At 45.3% G+C, this 10,717-nt stretch overlaps 2 protein-coding genes across 2 annotated transcripts; both read left to right on the top strand.

Annotated features, from left to right (window-relative positions):
- Nucleotides 1–262: 262 nt before the first annotated feature.
- Nucleotides 263–1,479, top strand: HOO65_100026 (FabD/lysophospholipase-like protein; the record flags this gene model as incomplete). The annotated part of the gene is made up of 4 exons (XM_071004687.1): nucleotides 263–314; nucleotides 364–502; nucleotides 561–842; nucleotides 903–1,479. The coding sequence occupies 4 exons, from the start codon at nucleotides 263–265 to the stop codon at nucleotides 1,477–1,479; spliced, it is 1,050 nt and encodes a 349-aa protein (XP_070855803.1).
- A 5,254-nt stretch (nucleotides 1,480–6,733) lies between these two features.
- Nucleotides 6,734–9,117, top strand: HOO65_100025 (Vegetative incompatibility protein HET-E-1; the record flags this gene model as incomplete). The annotated part of the gene is made up of 5 exons (XM_071004655.1): nucleotides 6,734–6,788; nucleotides 6,838–6,976; nucleotides 7,035–7,322; nucleotides 7,384–7,963; nucleotides 8,869–9,117. 5 exons carry the CDS (start codon nucleotides 6,734–6,736, stop codon nucleotides 9,115–9,117), a joined length of 1,311 nt encoding a protein of 436 aa, XP_070855802.1.
- Between the last annotated feature and the right edge of the window lie 1,600 nt (nucleotides 9,118–10,717).

Here is a 10,717-nt window from a genome sequence, read left to right as displayed (position 1 = left end):
CGTGCCGCTGAAACGAATAGAAGCCGGGCGATAGGCAGATTGCTCTAAAAGCCCTCGTGTTTCCCGAGAGAATAGTTTGCTTCGAAAATTACTTGTTCTTCTTTGTCGTGCGGCCGCAAGTTGCTCAAAGCTTTGCGTGAATAGCAATATCAAGCCTCATTTCAACGGATAGTAACACACCGGTCTGCTGCTAGTTTGCCCTCTATTGCCTTGTTGCCGTTTGTCTCCCTTCATTCACTCTTACTTTTCATCTGATTTCGTCATGGCCAGCAAAGTGGAAGTAGCTCCACCTCCGATCAAGATCCTCACTCTCGGTATGCTATATTAACTCCTGCCTGGTAAAGCCTTGCTAACAACGCCTAGATGGTGGTGGAGTTCGCGGGCTGTCTAGCCTCTTGATTTTGGAAGAAGTCCTGGAAAGTATGAAAAGTTGTAACGGCGTTTCTACAGTATATAAGCCATGTGACGTTTTCGATCTCATCGGCGGTTCAGGCACTGGAGGGTATGGCCTTTGCTAGCAATCGAACGTAATGGATGTCTTATTAACAGTCGTTATACAGCATAATCGCTATCCTGCTCGGTCGTCTGCGCATGTCCGTTGACGATTCTATTATGGCATACAAAAAGATTATGACTGAGGCTTTTGTTGAAAATTTCAGGGAAAAGAAACAACCATTAAGCAAGTTTTCGGCTAAAAACTTGCAGAAACAGATCCAAGAGACGATTCGTCAGTATTGCCCAGAATCAGAGTGTGTACAGCGACGGAAGAGCAACAACGATGAAGGAGTTCAGCAATGCAGCCACGTTGATGCCCTTTACTCCGATGAATCATGTACCAAAACGTAAGTCTCGGCCCTATATACCCGGAAGGATATACCGTTAACCCACCGCATTTCTTACAGTGTGGTACTGGCCATGACTAAGGTCAACCTTGACACAGTACCGACATTTCTTGCAACACATAACACGGCTAAATCATTCTCTAAATGCAAGATTTGGGAGGTAGCCAGAGCAACATCTGCAGCTGTCGAATTCTTCGATTCCATCAAGATTGGCCGGGATGAAATCGAGTTTATCGATGCTGGCTTCGGTTACAGCAACCCATGCGAAGTTCTTATCGAACAAGCCACGTCGATATTCCCAAACCGAGAGATCAGGGTTACGAGCATCGGTACAGGCCTTGGTGATACTATTCAGATTCAAGATACCAAAAAGTCCGTCATCAATGCACTGAGAAAGATGGCGGCGAGTTCCAAAGCTGTAGATCTGCGACTACGGTCGAAGTATCCAAATACTAAAGGTCAAGATAAGCAATATTATCGGCTAAATGTCGCAAATGGTCTCGAAGATACTACAATTTCGGACTGCGGCGAAGCAAGCAAGATTTCAGCACATACTCGAAATTATTTTAAAGAAAAGAAACATACAGTCAAAGAGTTGGTCGACATGTTAGTAAAAGACCTCAAAATCGGCTCATAACATGGCTCAGCTAATATAAGAGCAGCCCTAGTTTAGCGATGGAGCGTACGGCATGTTGAAATTTACCACCATCTTTGTCTTCTCCGCATCCCTGAAAGTGAAAATGTTGTGCTTGTCGTTAGAAGACCCCGTGCTGAACGAGAATCCCTCTATTCAAGCCTATTACTGGCCTAAGGAGTAGGTAGCTTTGGATTGAGAAGCCCACCGTACCCAGTCTTGGCAAGCGGGCCTGACCTTCCATGACTCCAATGGCATGTATAGGCACACGTCCGAGAAAAGCCGCTAGTAGGAGAGCCTAGAAATGAAATCGTGAGCAAATGATATGTATAGACTGCCGGAATGGAAGGCTTTAATGTCTCGGAAACCTCACATGCGCAAATTTTGGTATGACCGGAGGAGAGTGGTCACTGCAACACAATAAAGATTAATAGCAGAGATTTCGCGCCTGTATTGCCATAGCTATCAGTACAGGAATCTTGATAGAAAGGTCGATTGCAGGTATAGACCCCGCCGGAGATAATTCCTGTTAGAGATAGGGTATCACGAGTACAGCTTTTGAGGGGGTTATGGTGAGGGGAAGCGCCAATCCAGAGGGGACTTTCAATGACAAGCCGTCACCCCAAGACAGATAGCGCCCTGGAACTCACAAACTAGCGGGGATCACTATATTCCAATGCTTATCATTCAGAAAAGACATGAGCTACTAGCAAGGCCCCCCCTATAGCAGTAGGAGGCCACGTTTTCAGAGAACGACTATGGGTGTAGAAGGGTCAGCCTGCCTGTAACGCTAATTGCAATGCAAAGAACGGCTGAAGTCCAGTGTGTGGAGCGTGAAAGAACACTCACAAAACCCGCAAGATTGGCTACATCTCTAGCAAAAGTTTGGCCACAAGCGGCAAGCCAGATACTACGGCTTGCAGCTTAAGCGGATGTGTTTCGAGTGGACCTGACTGTTGAGTTGAGCACTTGAAGTTTCTGGCTTGGAGCAGGTTAGAAAAGTAGGGCTACCTATGGGAGTAGGCTGCAGCGGTGTGGGCGGTGCACTTGATACATTGTGTCAAGCCAGTGATGGCAGCATTTTTAGGCAGGCTGGGATGCTGCGACATGGCCCTCCAAGAGCCAAGGGCCTTATTACCAAGTGAGTATGAGGGCGAAGCTGAATTTTGTGGCCGCAAGCCGGTCTGAAGTATTCGTGCTATACAACAATGATCTAAACGCCAAGAAGAATCCCACAGTGCTATGTATCATGAGATAGGAGCCCCTAACTTAATGCAAGATCAGTTAGTTAGCCAGACATGCGGCGTAGTCTAGGTTCTCCAAGATGGGGGGCACGATGGACACGAAGAAAACTAGTAACATCCAAAACAGAACATGGAAGCAGCTAATTCCTGCTGCAAGAGCCTTGAGCCAAAAAATGAACCACTGTTGAGTACACATCATAGCCTTGCACTAATTTAAGCTTGGATGGGATTGTGGGTGTTACGCCTGCGTCTATGATACGGCAGTTGTAACCCTGCAGCTATTGACCACAGTAAACAAGCGCTATAATCACTCACGTTGATGCATATAGATACGCGAGTCTCGTACGTATAGCGATCCTAAAAATGTACGTCGATTCTTCTGATTCTTAAAATGCTTGATGAAGAAGGAAGCAAACTCTGTGACAGACTTCCGAAGCTGGCGCTTCGTAAGTCTATCTCAGAGCGGGGTCAGGGTCAGACTGTCATGTGACCCTGAACCCTAAAACCTACAGGATCGTGAGCTGGCACAGTTGCAAGTTGTTTGCTGGCCACTTGGCCTAAACCTAAACAACGAAGGAGCAGACGTCAGCAACGTCGCCTCCGCATGGCTAAATGTCAAGAAATTTAAATAGGCGCCTGTTTAGGGCCTGACAAAGTGACTGAAATGGTTAATGTCAGGTATTCTAAGTACCTACACCAATGTTAGGCTAGGCATCTTTGAAATGGCCAGGGGCAGGTGATCTGGAAGCTGTAAGTAGATGTCCTCACGCTGCAGCCCCGCACTCTAGCCTGCTGAATGGCAAACTGCCACATGCTCTTGAAACGAATAGATGCCGGCCGATAGAATAATGTCCTAACGAGAACTTGCCTCTACGGTCATATAGCGTTCCCTACTCTCCTATATTATAGAAGTACTATTTTCTGTCTTTATCCAGGCTACTGCTTTCTCGAAGGGCAACATCGAAATGCCCTTTTGAGGCCACTGGGATAACAATCTGCCACTTAGGTGTTTTTTTCGGTTTGACTTGCATTCTCTTTTTCCCATTAACTTTTTTGAGCTTGCTACCTTCGTTGGTCTGATGCCAGTAGCTCAGGCAAAATGCTGCTCAGAAGGCCTCTACCGACGAATGATGGCCGTCGCAATATGCGGCATCATGAAATGATGTGCTACTTCAACCATGGAAAGAATCTCCGATCTCTTAGCTTTGGAAAATCCCCTCTGGGCTAAGTAGCAATACCTGTGCTCATGACGTTGATGACGCTGATGACATCGCATTAAGAGACGGCAGCGAAGTTGGAACCGAATTCACGCCTTTGTCCACGCCTCGTGGCATAGCTTGCTATTTGTGGCATTACCACTATTCTAGATTGTCGCTCTTGTCGTGCTTTGCATTGGCCAAGATGTATGACCCGAAGGACTTCTCTGAAATTATTAAATTATTGAATTTTGCGAATAACTACCTTCAAGTGCATCGCTAAAACTATCTCTGCATTCCCTTTTGTGTGGCGGTTTTGTGATAGTTGCTCTGAGAGCTGACTAGGAGGCGGTCATTGTTATTGTATTAAAGGGGAATCTGGCATTAGCTGGCAATAAGGGTTGTGTACATGTGGGTCTCACTCTTGTGTAGCCCTCACCATGGCCTAGACCCTAGCATAGAGGGTTCGTTTAAGATTTAGCGTCTCCTACTCTGAATTGTTTCTTTGAAGGATTAGATTAGAGGGTATCGGCTTCCATTCATTTCCCTCTTCCTCTATGGACGGATTATGGCCATGAATCAAGCATAATTTCAGGGCATGTCGGGAACTATCTTAATGAGAGCGAATATTTAATCCAGGAGCTGGTTGACACTTTTCGAACCCACGGCTTTGATCCTAGCCTATAAGATGGTATTATAGTAGATCAAGGGACTCACCCTTGGTTTCGCGCCGACAGGCTTAGGGAATAGATAGTCTTGAATAGCAACAGTCATTTACTACATTTGCGTACACGTCACTTGCTTTGCTACAGTAGTTAGCACAACACTGGTGGACATTGATAGATTCATGATAGGGTGTAGGTTTTAGGGTCCAGGGTCACATGACAGTCTGACCCTGACCCCGCTCTGAGATGCCAGCTTCGGAAGTCTATCACAGAGTTTGCTTCCTTCTTCATCAAGCATTTTAAGAATCAGAAGAATCGACGTACATTTTTAGGGTCGCTATACGTACGAGACTCGCGTATCTATATGCATCAACGTGAGTGATTATAGCGCTTGTTTACTGTGGTCAATAGCTGCAGGGTTACAACTGCCGTATCATAGACGCAGGCGTAACACCCACAAGGGGCATAACTTGAACAAACCGAAAGTTGTTGAGGGTAATTTAAAATTGCCAAGATTTACTACACATCATCGTCCGACAACTGGATATCACGGCAAATCAGATTCATCATGTAGGACATGTGTCGCATAGTAAGCCTCAAGATCCCACGTCGAATCTTACTTCTAACTTTCTAGTAGTATCATATCTTGAGGGAAAGCCTTTAGCCTTGTCTCGAGCTTGTAACCTCAGACCGGCTGACATACCACAGACGTAGGTTGCATCTTGGTGGAAACTCCCAGGCAAACTCCCTTCAAAAATGTAACCCGCATACCTTGCAGGGATTCACCGTCCCCAAATAGATATGGCCTAGATTCTCACCGGCTGTGTGCAACTAGCAAAAGTGTGGGTAGCATGCGGTATCATCAAAGCACGAGTTGCCGCTCGTAGTGACCGCCTCATCTATCTGGGCTTTCTTTTTCTCCCCTAACAGCAAAGCCTGTCCGATCAAGCACCAGGCTGATTTGGGCATGAACTGACGCAAAGATCGAATGTAAACTCGGACGAGATTGCTGTTATGCGGTTGTTAGGCATCTTGGCATATGCATAAATGACGGCCTACATGAAACTGTCTGGGCTGTTGTAGTAGTTATTGTGTAGCTGTGTGGTGTGGTGAAGTCGTGACCTCACCTAAAATCAACCCTGTAGCCACTAGCTCATGTTGATAGACACAGCCGCGAATATTCCATCGAGTCTTATTGACAACTTCTGCTTAATTCCTTTCAATGCCTTCTCTTTGTCTTCTTGTGTAACCTAAGTGCGTTGCTTCTAAACCCATGCTAGCTTCCACTCTTGACAGCATTAGTTACAACATGGATGGTTACGTCATAGCTAGTGAGAGCGTTAGGCTTGAGATTAAGTTGTCTATGTCTCTTCAGTTCCTCTTCCATACACCGTTCCAAACAACATACGTCAACAGAGAGCCACTGTACGCTGTGATGAGCAGGTTTATCAATGCACTGCCTCATCACACCTGCAAAGCGTTATCCGTAGTCAGGCCTGAGATCGTGTCTTTCGCTTTTTCTTCTTCGCCTCACAAACCTCACCGTTCCCTATCGTTGGCCCGTTCCAGCAGTGGGTGAAGCCCAATGCCATCCATCGCCTCTACACAGTTGGGCATCAACCAAGGAGGCCAAGTACCTAAAACCTTAGAGTGCTTCCGATGAGGTAATATTAAAATTGCTGAAACCATGGTAGCTACTCCAAGTATCATTTCGCAGCAAAGGCGGACGTCATTGGGCAGTCGGGTGATCCAGATACGGATGAAAGCCGATGTCCACGGGTCGTGACCTCGCACTTTGGAGTAGTCGTGATGCGGTTATCAGCTTTTGGGGTGGCAAGCCCCCACGTATCCTTTGAGCAAGTAGAAACCAGGCGAGATTCACGGCTTTGGGAGCCCCTGTCTTATTGGTGTGATCAATTAATTCTTCTCATTTCATACGTTATATAGACAGGCACCCTCCTCTAATCTTGGTGTAGCTGCTGCTGGGTTGAAATCTTAAAAAAATAGCAATGCAGAGCTCCTCTTGAAAAAGCTACCAACAAAGCAATCTACCACTGACTTGTTATTTTCTTGGCGTATTTCTGCCTCTCACCCTGATCTTCTTCCTTGAGCCCACCCAGTTTATTGACCGAATTCCTGTATACCAGACCAAATGGTAGAGATCCCCAAGTCTGGCAAGGATGGCCCCGTTATGGTCCTCTCTTTCGGTATGGTATATCGATCATATTCCACCACGTTCAGACTAACAAGATTTAGATGGCGGCGGAGTCCGAAGCCTGTCTAGCCTTCTAATTATCGAACGCATCATGGAAACTATACAAACGGAACTCGAAGCCAGTGAATTGCCTAAGCCATGTCAAGTGTTCGATTTCATTGGCGGTTCAGGCACTGGAGGGTACGTTGTTTACCAACTCTTGAACGGCCGAGTCACCATATTGACAGTTTTCATGCAGTATAATTGCTATCCTACTTGGCCGTTTGGCCATGTCGGCCGCGGAAGCTATCATTGAATACAAAAGTATCATTAGGAAAGCCTTTACTCAAAGTCCCCAGCAAGATAGAAGTCTCCAGGGTCATGAAAGCTCCGTCAAACTTTCTGTCCCAAGACTGGAAGAGGCCATTAAGGACACAATCTCCAAGTATGAATCGAAACGAGTTCGTGAGATTTTGCCGGCGCATGATCCAGCCAATGAATCATTGCACGGTAATGCACTCTACTGCAATAAATCATGTGTCAAAACGTAAGCTTCAGTTCTTAATATCCAGAAGAATATGCATCTAACTTGACGTAAATTCTCACAGCATGGTACTGGCCAGAACCAGGGTGAATATCGATACTACACCGACCCTTCTTAAAACATATCATGCTCCTGGAGCATTCGCCGAATGCAAGATTTGGGAGGTAGCCAGAGCAACATCCGCAGCAGTCCAAATCTTTGACTCGATCAAAATGGGCCGGGACAATATCGAGTTTATCGATGCTAGCTTTGGCTCTAACAACCCGAGCGGGCATGTAATCAAAGAGGTTAAGTCGGTATTCAAAGACTATAAGATGGTGATTGCAAGCATCGGTACAGGTCTCGGCGATACCATCAAGCTGGAAGATACAGAAGGCAACTCGGTTGCTAAGTCGTTGACAATGATGGCAGAAAGTTCCAAAGCAGAGGAAATGCGACTCAAAAAGATATATCACGGTACTGGCACATATCATCGATTCAATGTTGGGAGTAACCTCAGAGATAAAACTGCTTGGGATTGGGGTATCAAGAATGACATCCCCGACCATACGAGCAACTATCTTGGCGAAGATACCCGATCAATCGAGAGTTATATCAAGGTCATAAAAGACTTGGGCTTTCAACTTGGCCAACAAAATAGCATAGTAAGTAACTGAAGCCAGCCCTAGTTTAGCAGATGGTCATATACATGTGTATCTTGGTTTATCGATTTTTCACTTATCATTGAATCAAAAGTACAAGTCTTATAGTGCTAACAACGACAGCCTGTTTGAGGGGAGTAATGCCTAAAAGACCAGACTATTGCCCAACTCGATAACCATTAGAAGCCTGTGAAGGCTGGCTCACAAGCAATGACAATTTATTAGACAATTCCAGTCACATAGCTTGTGGTATTTGTGTGTAGCATGACGTATACGGGCTTCTAAACCTTATCATGAAGATGGAGTAGTCCTCTCTTGGAAAGGATATTGTAGGGATGAAACTAGGCCACTGTGAAAAGCAATGCTTCTGTACCTTTTCATCACTAAAATATGTAAAGTGTAGCGTAATTTACCAGCGAGCGGAACACTCTACTCAGGTTTTCACGCTTCCATCTTTCAAACCACTTTGCTCAAACCAATAATGCCTTCAAACTCTAAAGTAGACAATCGCGTTCTTGTTGTCGCCGCTATCAAACAAAACTTAGAAATCGGTATCTGAGACCACCAAGATCTACACAGCGAGCTTTAGCACTTTACACGCCAGGTTGAAGGGAAGATGCGCTCAACAAGATGTACGCGCCAACTCTACGAGATTGACTCTACTCGAATAAGAGACTCGAGTCAAAGTCATTATTGACATGGATTCGCGAGGATTCCCCCCCTGGCTTATTGTTATTGAAGAAGTAGCCAACCTCCTCCTCATAGAACGCAACACAGGACGTGTTGAGCAGCACTGGGCTTCATGCTTCGTCCAGCGACAACCAGAGGTCAAAACACGTTTTTATCACGCGTCTGACTGGCACAGAGTCTTGTGTGAAGACCTAATCATCATTAATGCGTGATTTTAGCTTGTGGCGAACATAGAGGTCAACTACGGTGTCCTTGATGTGGATTTCTATAACTTCGATGAGACTGGGTTTATGATGGGCATGATCTCATCAGCAATGCTAGTCGCCAGATCTGAACGACGTGGAAAGGCAAAAACAGTACAACCTGGACATCTAGAATTGGTTACAGTGATCCTGGGAATTAATGCCGAACGTTGGGTGATCCCACCGTTTAACGTGGTCAAGGGATCCTACCACCTCGGTAACTAGTACACAGAATGTAGCCTCCCGTTCTCCTGGGTCACCAAGTCTACTGAGAATAAATAGACTGAGAATACAACTTGCCTTAAATGGATAAAACATTTCAATAAACATGCTGCTGCTCGTACAAAAGGCAAATATCGAATGTTGTTAGTGGACGGCCAGAGAGTCAACAACTTGCCGAGTTTGAAAAATCCCGCCAGGAGAAAAAGATTATCACACTTTGCATGCCCTTAGATTTGTCCCATCTTCCTTGACCACTTGATGCTAGGCTCTTTAGTCCCTTAAAGTGGGCGTATGGTCGTAATATTGAAGAGCTCATGAAGTACCAGATCGCCCATGTAACCAAGGTTGAGTTTTTTGCTGCCTTTAAAGATCTCTTTTCTTTTGTTTTGGCAAAAAGCAAATATTTAAGGGGGATTCAGAGTGGCCAGTTTATTACTTCACGACCCTCAGGCAGTCTTATTGAAGCTGGATGTCAAGTTACGGACTCCAACACCGACCGGCCCTCTTCCCGAAGGGACTGGCACTTGGGTCTGTTTGATACCATACATCCCGACACAAGCTGTCCTACAGTTTGTCTATGTCAATGGTCGAAGGGCCTATCATCAAGAAAGCTCTTGGGCTCTAGTTTATGATGCTGTCAATCAGTTTGTAAAGGGGACATAGGTAATAATGCACGAGGTAGTGCTTTTAGGCCAGGAGGGTTAGGTAGTTTTCCTCCTCCTCAACAGGTGTTGGTGAACTAGCTATCTACACCTAGTTTCCCGCTTTGTTGCCTCTGAAACCTCTCAGCATCTAGACTATGGGCTGGTTACTGTTTGTAGAATAGATCTTGTTGTTTGAGTCAGTTGGTTGTATTAAAGGTTTACTCCTACACTTCATTCCTTTTGGATTGTGCTTATGAGGTGTTGCGTGGCGCACTATACATGATAAGTGGCGTCCCATGTATGCCTCACTTCTTCAAACATCTTGTGGCTTAAGACTCATGATGTCAGTAACCTAGGTCAGGGTTACCAAGATTGCTGACCCTGATCCGGTTCGCCCAAACATTAGGGTTAGCATCAGACATTAAGGGTCTTCTTCCAAGGCCCGTGTGCTTGATCTAGAACATGGAGATCCGCTCCTCGGACTAGACTTAGACAGATACCGAACAACTTCAACAATCACTTATTTCCTTCTTCCTCTTCGTCACAGGACATCCAGTACGTGCACCTAATATCTACTGTTACATGAGGACCATATAAAAGGAATGAAGTCCAAGAACGTAGTGTAGAAGTAATACCTTTAATGAATTAACTGATTCAAACTTTAAGATCTATTCTACAACTATCGGATTCTCTCCCGTGGGATATATTATAATAGCGAATCAACTTGGATAAAAACAAGCCCGATTTTCATATGAACATTCAAACCATTAAGTGGTTGACAGGACAATGCCTTATTCTACTAGTATTATTTGCAACTTTTAGTGGCATACTTGGTTGACAGCGTCTGCTCCAGAGCTATTAGCATAAGTTGGATGATGAAATCACATGGTGATCCAGTGACAACTAAGAGATCAATATAAGTACTATATGCTCATCCGTTTTGTCTACCCTATGTGTCA

Source organism: Ceratocystis lukuohia (genome assembly GCF_044167205.1).
Source record: "Ceratocystis lukuohia strain C4212 chromosome Unknown Supercontig10_pilon, whole genome shotgun sequence".
NCBI lineage: Eukaryota > Fungi > Ascomycota > Sordariomycetes > Microascales > Ceratocystidaceae > Ceratocystis > Ceratocystis lukuohia.
Note: the sequence above shows the minus strand (reverse complement) of the source record. Positions and strands in the feature narration are given on the sequence as shown.